At 41.3% G+C, this 14,845-nt stretch overlaps 1 protein-coding gene across 4 annotated transcripts in view; it reads left to right on the top strand.

Moving 5' to 3' along the window:
- TSPAN9 (tetraspanin 9) overlaps window positions 1-14,591 on the top strand; it is a 168,839-nt gene extending 154,248 nt beyond the window's left edge. For all 4 annotated transcript variants that reach the window (XM_059491366.1, XM_059491353.1, XM_059491368.1 and 1 more), the window contains 6 exons: window positions 5,247-5,438; window positions 7,036-7,110; window positions 8,572-8,673; window positions 9,243-9,374; window positions 9,495-9,578; window positions 10,533-14,591. In XM_059491366.1, the coding sequence (XP_059347349.1) occupies window positions 5,247-5,438; window positions 7,036-7,110; window positions 8,572-8,673; window positions 9,243-9,374; window positions 9,495-9,578; window positions 10,533-10,604 (657 nt within the window). In that variant the 3' untranslated portion in view covers window positions 10,605-14,591. The remainder of the gene's footprint in view (window positions 1-5,246; window positions 5,439-7,035; window positions 7,111-8,571; window positions 8,674-9,242; window positions 9,375-9,494; window positions 9,579-10,532) is intronic.
- The last annotated feature ends 254 nt before the right edge of the window (window positions 14,592-14,845 follow it).

Here is a 14,845-nt window from a genome sequence, read left to right as displayed (position 1 = left end):
AAGAAGACATCAAAATGATTCCCTTGTCTTCCATCAATGCTCAGTTCATAGGAATGTTGTAGAGGAGTTTAAATCTGCCACATTGCTCTGGCAGTAGCACTAAGTAGGTTTTATTTGAGTATGTTCACCTACTTCCATGCTCTAATTTTCTAGTATATGGCTGAAGAACTCAGGTTTTGGTGTCCTTGCAGTACTTTAGATCGTATTTAGAAGATGATCTTGCTTTGCAAGAGACCTCTGAGATTGTCAGCTGTTAAGTCCCAGTTTTGATTAATCCTGTGGATTATCTAGACAGTGCAGGAAAATTTATCTAATCTTACCTGAAAATCTCCTTTAAGCACCAGCCCTTTCCAGAGATGGTTTAACCACCCAAATCCAGAGTTGGCAATTGGCATCCAAAAAGTCAATTTGCAGAAAACCAATCTCTGTTCTGGAGTGTGTTTTGAAGTGGTGGAAACCATGTAGTTCTCACCCCTGCCTCCTCCCAGAGCAGTTATTCTGATCTGTGATACATTAAGATACCATAAATGAAAGAGAGGGGAAAATACTCAAAACCCCCCCAAAACACACAAAAACCCCCAAACCCCAGGATCAGAGTGAGAAGACTTTGCTGCTTTATAAGGGCCGTTGTCTTCCTTACCTCATCTGCCCACTCATTGGTCAAAGAGTCAGTTAGAGAAATGGTAGAAAATCTCTGTCTTGAAAAGAAGACTTGAGATAGGTCACCTTTATCCTGTGGAACTTACCAAACAGAAGGATAATATTACTGTCAGCTTTTCCAAAGTGTTGCAGACCCCAACAAAGGGGAGGGTTTTGAGAGCCGCCTGGACACTTTCTGTGCTAAGCTTTAGTGGTGCATTCTGCTTGTCCTCATGGCTTCTTCATGCTTGTCCTTTTGGTGCAGGTCATCTTCCTGTTGACTTTCTGTTTCAACAGAAGTCCCTCAGAACCTAATTCAGAGTGTCTTTTTTGTCACTGCAGTTGTCCTAAAATCAGTTCCCAGCTCTGATACTTTTTTTTGCAATCATGCTGTCAGTATTTCCTTGTAACAAACCTCCTGTGCTTTTTGCCATTTTATGGGGCCATATATAAGCTGTAGAGTGCATTTTTCATTGTATCGTTTTTGCTTCAGGCAAGATCTCCTTGGAGCTTTCTGCTCTCTGTAACTGGGCCACAGATGGCCATGGGCATGTTATTGGAGGTGGAGTACAAACTGAGACACTTGCTTCTTTTTGTCCCTTGTGGTTGTCTCTCATTATTTAGTTTTTAAATGTCTCTGTTCTATTCCAAGTGTGTTAAGAGCTCTCCTGGTGTTTAAGCAGCACTAGAAGATCTGATGTCAAGAACAAACTCTTTCTCTCTCACACACCTATTTGTGCAGCTTTTCCATCAAGCATTCTTTGCATGGGATGGAATAACTGCAAAAGTCAACAAGAATATCGCCTCGTCCCTTTTCCTCTTGGTAGTGCCTTCCTTATCAGTTTCCTTTTTCTGATGCTGTTCAGTGACTTCAAGGGCAAGTCTATCAATATTATTCAATTAAAAACATTACCAGAATGTCATTTCCTACCCCTTCTTTACCCCAGCTTGTTGCCGCTTGGTAGTTTTGCTGGATTCTGCACACATGATCTTACTCTGAGAAGCATGAAATGTCATTATTTGTGTACATGCTAAGAAACCACAAATGCTATTGCCAATATTAAAAATTATCTAGCCCTTACTGGCAATTGTGGGCACAATGTTTGATTCTTGTGGCGTAATTAATGAATTTACTTCTCAGTTGTGTGAAGCAAAATGTACTACAAATGCTTGCTAATATTCCCCTTGTTCCTGTTATTGGAAAGGATTGAGACACAGGCTGTTGGGTTTTCTGACTGACCTCTAGAGTTGTGAACATTTCATTCACATCCTGTCTAATAATTCCTCCCAGGCTAGATAATCCTGTGCACAATCGCCTTCTGTACAATATGTCAGTCTTGGCATACATCTGGCCATCTGTGTTGTCCTTTCCTGGGTCTTGTAAACTCTTCCTGTATCATTTTTATGGTTAAGGCAGCTAAACTTGGGTATGGTGCTCTATTGTGAAAGTTTGTATTGTTGTATTAGTTCATATAATGCTCAAAAATGAGGAATAAAATAAATGAGCTCCTTCCCTGTTCTGGTGATAGCACTTGTTAGGGAAAGGCTTGTTTTGGGGTTTCTTTCTCTCTAAATTTATCTGGAGTTCTAATTTCCTCAAAGTATTTGATACTCTTTATGTTTTCTGGACACAGTGATGAACACAGATAGACATTAAGGTAGTGAAGTGAATTCAAAGTGTGGGAGAACCTGTGAGGAACATTGGTGTTCCTTTTGCTTTTAAGCTCAAAATGTGTGTACCATAGCTTGGATAAATTGCCCTATAAGTAAAAGTGACTGACTTTATGATAGTGTTCTGCAGTGACATAAACAGCAGGGGAAGGAGAGATTTGATGGTTGCCTGGAGGATGATGATTTCTAATCATGAGAGGGAAACGAGCCAACATTTTTTGAGGAAAAAAAATCCAGTGAAATTTATTACTCTGTTGAACCATTTCTCTGGGGAAGGAAAGTCAGTGCCATCACTCTCATCCAATTAAATACCAAGCAGCATATATTATTTAATTATATGGTGAAAAAGGAATTAATAAGATGACTTGATATATTCTTGCTGCTTTCACACTCCAGGATTCAGTTGTTCTGAACAGAAAGAGGTGGATCCTGTGAGAACTGTGAGAATAAATATTTGTCAGAGCATTTTTGTAGTGTTCACATTGTATAAAAAATGAGACTGGTATAGAATAAAATGTCAGTGAAAGGTATTTTATTGCTAGAATCCTAGCCAGCTTTGGTTGGTATGGTTGTATGCAATTAAGTCCCATGTCAGTGGAATTATTTGGGATTTTTTAAAGAAGCATGAGTGAAAAAAACATTTGTCATGGGACCTGAAGTTTAAAGCATAAATTTTAGCTTCAGCAGTACTGCTGTGCAGTAGAATGGCAGAGAGGAAAACAGAGAAGAAAGCACAAAATTCGAGGAATTGTGGAGAGAAGAAATATGAAATTTGTCTTAAACTTTTAGTGCTATTTGGTATGGGATGCCACCTTGTGGAAGTTTTTAGGTTGTCATGTCTTTTATCAAATCTCTGACTTTTTACTCTTCAGGCACGAGAGAATCCCAGTTGCATAGATCAGCCTTTAACAACCCCTCCCTCACCTGATGTTTTATGTTATCTGAACTTCCAGTGTTATTCTGCTTTCCCTTATTTAAGCAATTAGGTGCTTCTGACTTTTTATAAGTAAACATAAACATGGACCTTCTGAAGTAATCTCCTGGCCACCTTTCTCTTCTGGACCAAATCTCTTTCAAGAATTGTGCTGCAGGATTTTTTCAAATGGTTAAGAGATGCTGGCTAGGGCTTCTTTCTTCTGTTTCTTTTGCTAGGATCTCATAATTGATGTTGCATTCTGAGGTGTCATTCTTTATGGGGTGAGCTTTGTATTAATCATGTGTACTCCTTTTTGTCCTCTACTTGTCCTTCCTCTGTAAGCTTTTTTCCCTGAGCTTGCACTTACCACCGCCTTGTTTATCTGCAGTGATCTATTGCTTTTGGCCTCATGATTCCAGAATTCATTGCACTCTTTCAAAACACTTGAGCTAAGGCTGTGACTTCTGAACTTAATAGAGTTTGGAAGTCCTAGGAACATATTTGTGAATGACCTTTTAAGTGTGAATTCAGGATCTTATGGAAAGTTACACTGAAAAATTTTGGTCTTTGGTAGAAACTTCTTTGGAAACATTTACAGACTCATCTGTGGAGTGTCATGAAGTCATTGATTAAAGTGCCATCAGCTAATGGCAATGGCAGCCCTGGCAGCTTAGAAATGCCATTTAATACTTTAAATGAATGTTGTGTGGTGAGAGCTGTTCCTGACCTCCTGAACCATTAAACTCTCAGCCCCTGCCTGCAGTTTTCATCTAATGGTGGAAACAGCTGAACTATAGGGTGGATTCCTGAGTGAGCTTGAGGCACCAAAACTGCAGCAATTCAAGGACAGAGTAGATGAAATTTAAAGCAGGAGCAGTAGGATGGCTGATTCCATGAGCTGCAGACAGTTTGAACCTGTGGCCATGTCCACTGGGTCCTACAGCAGAATATGATCAGGTGGCTTCTGTTTTGCATCCCCCCACAGCTCTTTACTACTCCAAGTTCACACTGACCTTGCTGACATCTCATGAAAGGCAATGAGAAATCAATTCAAGCTCATTTAGTGGAGAGGACAAATTTGAAGGGAGAGATGAAAGTCCTACCCTGCCACATGCATGTGTGTGTGTTTTGTACCAGTCTTTTCATAGGCATAGCTGGTGTTTGACTTTCTCCCACTACTCACACTCCTGTTGCAGCTGTGTCCAGCTCTGTGATAGAACACAGATGTTGTGACATTTATCCATACCTGGTGATGCAAAGCTCCCCAGCCACTCTGTGGAATTACTGTGTGTTGAGTTTTGGACGAAAAGGTGCTTCCCAGTCTCCTTACAAGATTCCTGAATGTTTCCTCTGTGTTACCCAGTGCATTTGTTACTCTGCTTCCCATGGGAATGCCTGTGAGCATCTTGCATAAGGCTTGAGCTTCCTATACATAATTTATCTAGACATCTGATTTTGGTGACATTTTGTGATCACTGGCTATCAACACTAAAGCTATGAGAACTTGTACTAAGCCCAACCTGGGTACTGTGACTGGGCATTTTATGACAAATATTTACTGAAATTATGCTTTTGATTGTAAATGTCTTCAGGACTTCTTTGCCTCCTGTAGGATGAGGCAATACAGGGCTGAATACTCTGAGACATTGCAGATGACTGCACAAATAAGTGCAACAGAGCATTCATTCAAATAATATTTTTTATTTTCACAGAGAAAAATTGCTCTGGGTTGCTGTTGGGACATCAGTGGGTAGCCCTGGTTTCATGTGCTAAGTCTCTCAGAAGAGAATTCTGCCATCCAGTGGCTTGTAAATAGAATTATGAGTACAGGTGATGTGACCAAGTCTAAGTACAAACATTTAATTTCACTTTGTTTCAACATCAGGCCACTGAGAGCATTACTTCAGAACATTTATCTGAGACCTTGCTTGTGAAATTCTTTCTTTTCAGAGTTTCAGGGGAAGGAGACAATGACATTTCTGTTAACGGTGAAACCTTTCTTTTGTTTGTCTCTTTGCAGTTATGTGGCTGTGGTCTGCTGGGCGTGGGCATCTGGCTGTCAGTGTCACAAGGGAACTTCGCCACGTTTTCTCCCAGCTTCCCATCACTTTCAGCTGCCAACCTAGTCATTGCCATTGGCACAGTGATCATGGTGACCGGCTTCCTGGGCTGCCTAGGTGCTATCAAGGAAAACAAGTGCCTGCTGTTGAGCGTAAGACATCAGTACTCCTTTACACTAAAAACAGTGGCTGTTGCCTTGTTATTATTTTATTTGAATGACCTAAGCAAAATAGTCTTGTGGCTCACTGTGACATTGCCCTTGGCTTTCAATCTTCTGTAGGCTTGCAGTATGACATCCCACAGCTTTGGTTACAGTGATATCAATGGTGTATTAGCAAATGTGTCCTTGTTACTATGTGCACTAATGTATTAGGTAGCAAAGCAAATTGCTATCAGTCACTTCTGAATGGTTAAGCATGAACTGTAGGATCAACCTGGATAGCCCTTCTGGAAACGTCTGTTGGAAGGACTGACTGAAAAAAATTTTTGTCCAAAGCCTCTCATGGCTATTTTCTACATTGCCTTTATCTAAGGCCTTTGTCAGAGGATGGTGGAAACCATCTGAGCCAAAGTTAAGAAGTCAAGGTCTCTGCCAGGCCTTATCAGTAAAAAATAAATAGTCTGACCCTTGAAATTCTCTGACCAGCACTGAAGCACAGAGGTTGGGAACCTGTCTCAGAAAGCACAGTGTGGATCTTTCCTCTTGCATAAACCCAGAAGGTTTCATCATTAGCTTCCCTGAATAATGATGGGAGGTTATATGGGGGAATATATAACAAACCCCCCCCCGATAGAAATATTCCCCTCCAAAAAAAAATGCTGGGGAGAGGAGACCCCCCCCTACAAGGAGAGGGGTATTGTGGCAGAAGGTGGGAGGAGGGCTTTCAAGGCAGACGGGTTCCAGTTCAGTCACAGTTTACAAATCCAGATGCTGTGACATTAAGGAGCAGATTTTCCTTGTGCAAAACTCTCTCTTATATGGCATTGGGGAACAGCTAGGCAGAATTCCTTAAACCACCTCAGAGAATTAAACTGGAGGCAAAATATGCACCTAGTTTTTTCCTATCTGATTGCTTGGTTTTGTGTGTTGTACAGTTAGAAAAGCAAACAGAGATTAGTATTGAAGTCCATGTGATTCATCCACACTAACTGCAACACCAGCTTCATTTTTTTAAAAAAGATTGTATATTCTTATGAGGTTCTACAAAAGTAATTTTATACTGTCATGACTGTCATGAGTTACCAGTTGAAGAGCTAGCTGTGCACTGCTTCTCTTCCCCAGTGTCTGGGGTCAGGTGCCATCCCTGTCTGGAGTCCACTAGGGCATAAAGGTATGAAAATAAATGCCTCCTTGGCCTGAAAAGTAGTGAGAAACAACTAGAACTCACACTTGGGATGCCTCTGCGGAGAGAGAGATTTCAGATACAGAGTTGGGAATAGAAGTGCTGAGTAATATGATGACTATTCCACAGTCACGTGTGGTTCAAGCCCATCTGCTAGGGAATCATTTCTGAGGCACGGCGCATTCATCTTTGCACTAAGGGATTTAGCATCTGTCCTGTAGTCTGTGTGAAGGAAAGTGACTCCGAGGACTGTGTGCTGTCACAGCAGTCAAAAGGAGCAGGACAAAAGCATGGCTGAAACCTGCAACCTGGTAGAAAGCCTGTCATCTTCATAGTTTCTAGGAGCTCTAGGTTTACTCTCTACTTGGCAAGTGTGTGTACACTGTCTCTTTTTCTTTGTTCTAGTTTTTCATCGTTTTGCTGATAATTCTCCTGGCTGAGCTGATATTAGTCATTTTATTCTTTGTTTATATGGACAAGGTAAGCAAATATGCCATATTGATTAAGTATCTCTACTAGCATGTAAACCTGGTTTAGTTTTTTGTTTGATGAAAGTATGTGAGTTCTCCTGGATCTTCACTTTGGTGAAGGTTTAACCTTGAGACTTTGGCTGTCTATTGTGAGCTGCCTCTGAAGGGGAAGGAGGAAGTGATGAGGAAAACAAGCAGGAGACAAATCCCTGAAATAAAATCATGGTCCAGAGCCTCCCTTTTCATCTTGTCCTTAGATAGCCTTCAACATGTTTGATGTCTGCAAGAAGCTGGTCATCTTGTAGTCCTGGGTTGTGGAAGGTCCTGTTTAAAACCCTATAGCTTCTTAGGGCCAGCCCTTGAAACAGGACTGGAGGAGAGAGGCATGAGATATTCACAGGTTATTCCAAATGCCACCAGTTGTCTCACTTGAACTGGGCAGTCCCAGAGAGATCAATGTGAATGCAAAATGGATCAAGAGATAGTTTCTCATAAAGCCCATCTGTAGGAATCTGCTATCTCAGAGTGACTAAGTGACTTAGGCACAACTGGCTGGCCCATCAGATACATAACACTGCAAAAGTGACTGGGGAACTGGAGATCTCTGCTAAACACAGGGCAGAACCTTACAGTGTGAATATGTCCAGACTTACTCTAAAACAGCTCCTCCCAGACCTTTATATCTTCTCAGGTTGTCATTATGATGCCTGCTACTTTCAGGGAGCTGAGGTGAACTGCTGATTTTGACTGGGTTGTAAAAGAGGGATGAAACAGATCTTATAAAATTGTTGACCTTTATGCCAGGACCATAATCCTTTCTCTTCTACCAGCTCACTACTGTCAGAGGCAAGGTACCTACCTGCATCCAGGACTCTGGTCTCAGACTGAAATTAAAACAAGAAATGGGACATCTCAGATATCCTGTTAAGCATTCCAACTTTGTCTTCTAAATAAGGAAGAGCACATTTGAAAGTCATAAATCCTACAAGCTTGCTCCCACAAGGAGAAAAACAAAATTGTCTTTTTTCAACTGATTTTGTACTGGCTATTGACTGAAGCCAGGACTCTGGTTTTGTGGTATTAGCAAATTAAAACAGGCCACAGGTTAAGGCAGGAGAGGCTGCTGTGGGGTATTGCCAACAGCTGCCTCTGGCAAGGTTACAGCAAGCTCAGCAGATAGATGCTGTTCATTTTCAGTTAGTTTTAATCAGATGATGACTGTATGATGGACTTTTAGCAGGGGTCTCCTATCTCAAGAGAATTAACCCACTGTTTTGCAGTCTGAGGGAAAGACTAGGCCTTGACAGCTGCTTAAAGGTCCCAATGATTTATGAAGCTCAAGCTTTTTATACATCTTAAGTTTGTGGTGAGAGAAGGTAAAAGACGGACATTTTCTATGTGTGTCTGTACCATTTGGTCCTTTTCTCTGAATAGCAGTGCATTGACTTCCTCTGTCTTCTACATGGTGCAGGTCAGTGAGAGTGCAAAGAAGGATTTGAAGGAAGGAATGAAGCTATACAATTCAGAAAACAATATTGGACTGAAAAATGCATGGAATATCATTCAAGCAGAGGTAACATTTTCTCAATAGTAAAAAAGTAACTATTTGGTCATCAAGGCTGCTGCAGTGGCATCCATGTCTAGTCTAAAAGATGGCTAATGCAGGTTTTGATTTCTGATTTTGCTCTCTTGAAATCAGGGAATGCTGTGAAACCCAGGATCAAAGCATACTCTGTAAGGTGAAAGATGCTTACCTGTCTGGGATTCTCTGTGGCTATTACAGGCATAGAGATGATCTGTAAGAGCAGAGAGGCAGCAAAACCTGCATAGGTGGCACTGCAGCTTTGGCAGGATTTTGCTTTTAGTAGTTGTGCTTATGACCTTGTTTTGGTGTTTGGGCTCGTGTCTCTCTAATAAGAAGATTTGTGTCTGGAGCCATTTACTTTGTTTGGTTTTGTGTTTTCTTTGTGTTTTTCAGTATTTGCTTTAGGTGATCAGCAACCACGGAATACCATAAAACTACAAAAGTGTTGTGGTGGCCTTTTTGAAAGTACAGAGTGGTTTAGTGGAAATAAAAGTTTGTGGTTGTGCGTGATTTACAAATTGTGCTACTTAATTTATAAATCCTTTGCTTCTGCACAGATGAAATGCTGTGGTGTGAATGACTATACGGATTGGTACCCAGTGCTGGGAGAAAACATTGTTCCAGATCGATGCTGTATGGAAAACTCCCAAGACTGTGGACGGAACTCTACTGAATCACTGTGGAAAACGGTAAGGCTCACTTTACCCAGGTCAAGTCTCAGGTAGGGGTGGGAAGGAACAAAATAAAGAGAATGCACATGAAAGAAAACGTGACCTTGGAGTTTCAATTTTCGTCTTTCATAATTTCAGGGATGTTATGAGAAAGTCATGAGCTGGTTTGATGACAATAAGCATGTCCTTGGCTCGATTGGGATGTGTGTCCTCATAATGCAGGTAATACTGGTCTGATGTTTTCCAACATGGCTTTGATTTGCTGTCAGCATTCTTGGCTCTGCTGTGTGAAAAGTGATGCTCAACTGCTTTGAGTTAGAATCTTATTTCAAAAATGTCAGATTTGTTTTATGAGTTAATTTAAGGCCACGTGCTCAGAAAGGAAGCAGGTCAGTAATCAGTCCTGCAAAGAAGACATGCTACACTGGGGTTTTGCTTGCCTATGTTTTGACTTCAGGGTACCTCTTTGGAGTTCCTATATTAAGCCATCTGTTACACTGTCCTTTCAGGAACTGGTTGATTTTTCATTTTGAAAGCAAGTTCTAGAAATTATCAAAATTAGTCAAATCATGGCCACTGAACTAAGGAGGTTGATGTGTTTAAAAAAAACAAGTGCAGAAGTATAATAATAATCTCTTAAGGTTTTGGGGTTCTTGCTCTGGGGAAGTGGTCACGGCACCAATGCTTGTTCAAGCACTTGGACAATGCTCTTAGGCACACGTTGTGATTTTTGTTATCCTGTGCAGGGCCAGGAATTGGACTCGATGATCCTTGTGGGTCCCTTCAGGATATTCTATGATTCTATCACTGCCATACTTTAGGGGGAGAATATCTGAATCTGATATTTTCAGTCACAGTTACCTGACTAAACAAGCACAAGTTGTTGGGTGAAAGGGAAGAATGACTTGTATGTACTGATTCCAAAAAATTGTTGCACATACAGCAAAGAACCCCAAGAGCCTTTTTGCTTCAATCTGTGCTCTGACAGATACAGCCCTGGACTTCACTATGTGCCTGAACAACATACAGTCAGATTTACTGCTCAGTGTTGAAGCTTGAGACATATGGCTTGTGTAGAATGACTGTTCAAACTACAGCTGGGCCACGAACACAGGTCAGCAGTGTAGTTTTGGCAACCTTCCTGTAGTAAAGCCCTTATTGTTTGTTTTCCTTCAGATTCTTGGCATGGCCTTCTCCATGACACTATTCCAGCAGATTCACAGGACTGGCAAAAAATATGATGCCTAAAGCCTCGGAAACATTATCACATCAACCCTTCTGTCTCATCATAAAATGAACACAAAGAATGACTGCAAGGAGCATCACGCCTAGCCCTGCTGAGGAAATCCGTCCCATTGACAGATCCACTTTGTTGTTACTTGTCCAGTTATTATCACAACTTATTTGACTCTTTTTTTTTCTTCTGTTTCACATTTGCCATTTATTTGCCAAAGAGGGGGGAAACTCCCCAAACAAATGGATTTTCTACACGAAATCATAGATCTGCTCTAAGAATGTTTCTTAACTTAAGAAAATGTTTTGCTCTACTAATCCATGCTATATGTGCAAAAATTATGTGTATTTGACATCAAGGGAGAATTCTTCAAAGTCTTCCATTAGGCTTTCAACCCTTATGTCTGATTTACTGGAAGACTCGGAGAAGCCACTCTAACTGATAGTCCTTGGATTTGGAGCTGCTTTGCTTTGCAGCTTCTTGTACCTTACGGTGTATACTTTTTTATTATAATGATGATTATTATTATTATTATGGATGTAGCTTAGAATTTAGTTGCCTGACTTATAACTTCTTACTGTTTTTGGTTTTACACATCTATTGTACATTAATTTGGGAACTGCTGTGCGATCTCCAGAGGACCTGTTTTGCAAAGTTGATAGTAGGTGCAGGCAAGACTTAACTTTTCTCAAGTCCATGGGGAGGCAGCACCTACCTTTATTAGGGCCTTGATGCCCTTACTGTAACAAAGATATTTCCTTTAAAATCAGAGACTCTTTCCTCCGATGGAATGCAAAGCCTTCCCATAGGACCAGATGATGAGCTTCCTGCTTCTGCGAGGCAAAGTTCCAATGCCTTTACTCACCCAAAGCAGTGCCTGGCTGCTTTATGTCATGCTACTTTGAAAGCTAAAAGCACTGACTAAGCAAGTTACTGCCAGCACAAAGGAGAGAGATTGCAGTCTGACCTACTGGCAGCAGACTTCACTGACTGTGTTGTCTGCTTCAAAAAGTTTGCCCAAGGCATGGCAAGCTGCTGGATGTGAAGGAAGGGGATGGCAATTTGATGGCACCATTATCATGCCATGGCCTTTGTTGTAGGGATTTCCTCAGGCTAAAGACAGCTACCTCCCTGAGCTAGAAAGGACAGTTTGATTATGAGTGACCAGATGATGCAGGAAAGGGGCAATTTCCAGAACAGCACTGGGAAATGGTCTGTATTGGCACACCTTCAGTAGAGAATTGTTTTTTGCTGACAGATCGCCAAGTTCATCCACTGCGGTAGTTTACTCAATGCATATTTTTAGCAACATTCCTGTTAGAAAACTTGAACGTGTATTTCTCCGCTTTGAATGCTTCTTCATTGCAAGGGGCACCCACTTACCCATTGTAACAGGTTTTTGCTGTTTTGTGAAGGAAGAAGGAAAGGCTCAGACAATGGAGGATGCTGTGATCAAACTTCAGTCAGGGCTTGACTCAGCCCTGAAAGAAACACTGCTTTTTGCATGGACAGCTGTCAGAAGCAACTTTCAAAGGTTACCTCATCCAATGTCATGCCCAAAGAGATATTGAGATATAGGTGAGATGGTGTTTAGTATGACATTATTGGGCTGAGTTTCAGAAACTGTTGAGGATGAAGATTTTGTGCCTTTCAGAGCCACACCATCTCAAACTACTCCTCTGGTAAATAAGATTCTAACAATGTCCAGTCTGAGCTCTAAAAATATGTAATTTTCATTGTATCATTCTGCCTATCTTTTTCCTTGTGGGCTGAAATAGCTGTTGACCCACTTTACACCTGGGAGGTTTTAGTCCCCTATTTATCTTCTAATAAGTCCTGCATGCATCTGTACATCTGGTAGCAATAGTGTTTTGTGTGGCCTATGTGCCACTTTTTTGAGTTCCTATGAAATCAGTGTGACAGGAAGGAGTGTGAATGTGTGGGAGATAGAGATGAATTTGGGAGTTGCAGTGAAGAAGAAGGTTACTAATCTTAAAGCACAGCCCTTGCCCATATGAGCACAATGCCCAAATTTCACAGGGCTCTGGTTTCCCGCTGAAGCAGACAAGGCCATATGGGTTCAGCCATTTCACTTGGATAGCCCTTGAAGGAATCAGGGAAGAAGCAGAGGGAAAGCACAGAAACTGAATCCAGTTTTACTTCCATTTCTAACAAAAATTGGGACCAGGAGCATCTGAGCCTCACTGGAGATGGCTGTTCCACGTTGAAGAAGGGGCTCTGATGCCCAGTGTATCTGCTGCTACATGTAAGACTGTATCCAAAGTTGCTAAGATGTGTTCCCATTTTTGCAAGAAAAGACGGGATGGTTTTTGTCTGATGGCTCCACTGCATTCTCCCTTTGGGCAGAGGTGCTTAGCTTTCTCTAGATTTTCTGGTGCTCAAAAAGAGCCAGGTGCAGGGCTGAGTAGGAGCATCATCTCTGTCCTTTTGGGTCGCACAGTGGTACCTGCCGCATCTTACATTTTAATCTGCAGTCAGTTTTTGTACAAAAATGGTAAAATATATTAGTGAAAGTAATAAGGAAATAAAAGATGTTTATGAGTAACTCAGAAATGAAATGTGTAGTTGCAAACTCAGCTACTTTGCCTTCCATCCAAACTTATTTTTCTAGAATGCTTCATTCCATTTCATGATCTAGAAGCATAGATCCTGAAATCCTTTTTTAATGACTACTTTAGGCATTTTAAGCACAGTATTAAGTGAGATAGTTACATGAGCTTCATGTATTCATCTCTATGAAGCCACCTACAGGAGAGGAGTCAAAAGCAGGACTGATTTGTGTCTCTAGCTGACTCTCTGATGTGGGAGGTGATGACAGACATCCTCAAAGATGCAGAAAGGTAATACCACTTTCCAGGCAGCAAAAAACAGCTCTGGAAAGTGTGAGGTTGCAGCAGTCAGTTTGTCAGAGAAGGCACTAATTGTCCTGTAAACTGGTCAAAGGGAGCTTTGACTCACGTATGTATGCACTTTTTTTTGCTTATGCTGGTGGGTGGTTACCTGTGTGTTTTCCCCAAATGTCACTCTGATTATTTAACTATAAGTTTTTAGCATGTTTTTAAATAAAAGCTGATACTGAGTAAAAATATCTTTAATATACACAAATATTGATTTGTACAAATGCATACCTCCCTGTATCTCTAATTCATGAAAGCACAGTTCAAGTCTGTGAAAGTGCTGTTTCTCTGAGTGTTCCATCAGACTGTAACATACCTGCTGTCTTACTGTCCTTCATGCTTGGGAGCTGCCATAGAAATTACAAAGAGACAAAACAGGAGAACTGCCCGAAGAAGCTCTGTTTGAAAGCTGATGAAGTGTGAATTAGCATGAATTCTGCTCACTCCTGGTCAAAACCAAGGCTGTTTGTTACAGGAAACTCAGGTGGAAGGTACTCAAAAAAAGTGCCCGTAGCTAAGTAGCATGTGAAATGCTAAAAGACAATGATACAAATGTCTCTGAGATGACAGAAGATGCCTTGGATTGGATATGTCATGCTTTGTGTTCCTGGACTATGGCTATGTCAGGCCAACTCTCCTATCCTGTGTCCACCTGCTCCATTTCTATGCATGAAATACAGCTCACACACAGGGAGGCTGCAAGCACAGAAGACAGCCAGAGTGATCCTTGTGGTCTTTCCTGGGTGACATATTGGTCAGGCATAGAAAAGGCAAGGAGGAAAAGGATGTTTTCCCAGCAGATGGCTCTTGGGAGCAGCATGGAATAGGCCGCACATAATTCTGATGTAACTTCTTTCCATAAGTTGAGCAGCTTCATCCTGTAACTGGCAAGGGGAAACCTGGAGATGTTTCCCTCTGGGCTTGCCATCTGTTGTGCAGTAGAGAGTAGACACTAAGAAACAACATGCCATTCCCACCGGGTGATGTTTGCACCAGTGTTTCTTCTATGCAATACCTACTTTCGCCTTTATATAAAAGATTTTTACTAGGATGACATAAAAATAAAGGATTTTTTAAAAGGTGCTTCTTTCAGCTCATTTGTCTTCTAACTCCGCCACCAAAACTGAAAAGGGGCAAAAAAAAATTTAATTAAATAAATAAATAAATTCCAAAAGGTGACTCACAGAGTTCCAGCCCCACTGCAGGTGAAATCCAGAGCTCTTGAAGCTGTTTCATTTGTGAAAAGATTCCTCTCCCCTGCCTTCACCCCACCCTCCCCAGTCATCTCTCAGACTTCAAAACAATATTAAACCAGAAAAAGTTGTGAAAAATCCCCA

Source organism: Ammospiza nelsoni, chromosome 2 (genome assembly GCF_027579445.1).
Source record: "Ammospiza nelsoni isolate bAmmNel1 chromosome 2, bAmmNel1.pri, whole genome shotgun sequence".
NCBI classification, from domain to species: Eukaryota; Metazoa; Chordata; class Aves; order Passeriformes; family Passerellidae; genus Ammospiza; species Ammospiza nelsoni.
The sequence above is the reverse complement of the archived record's forward strand: the minus strand, read 5'-3'. Positions and strand labels throughout refer to the sequence as shown.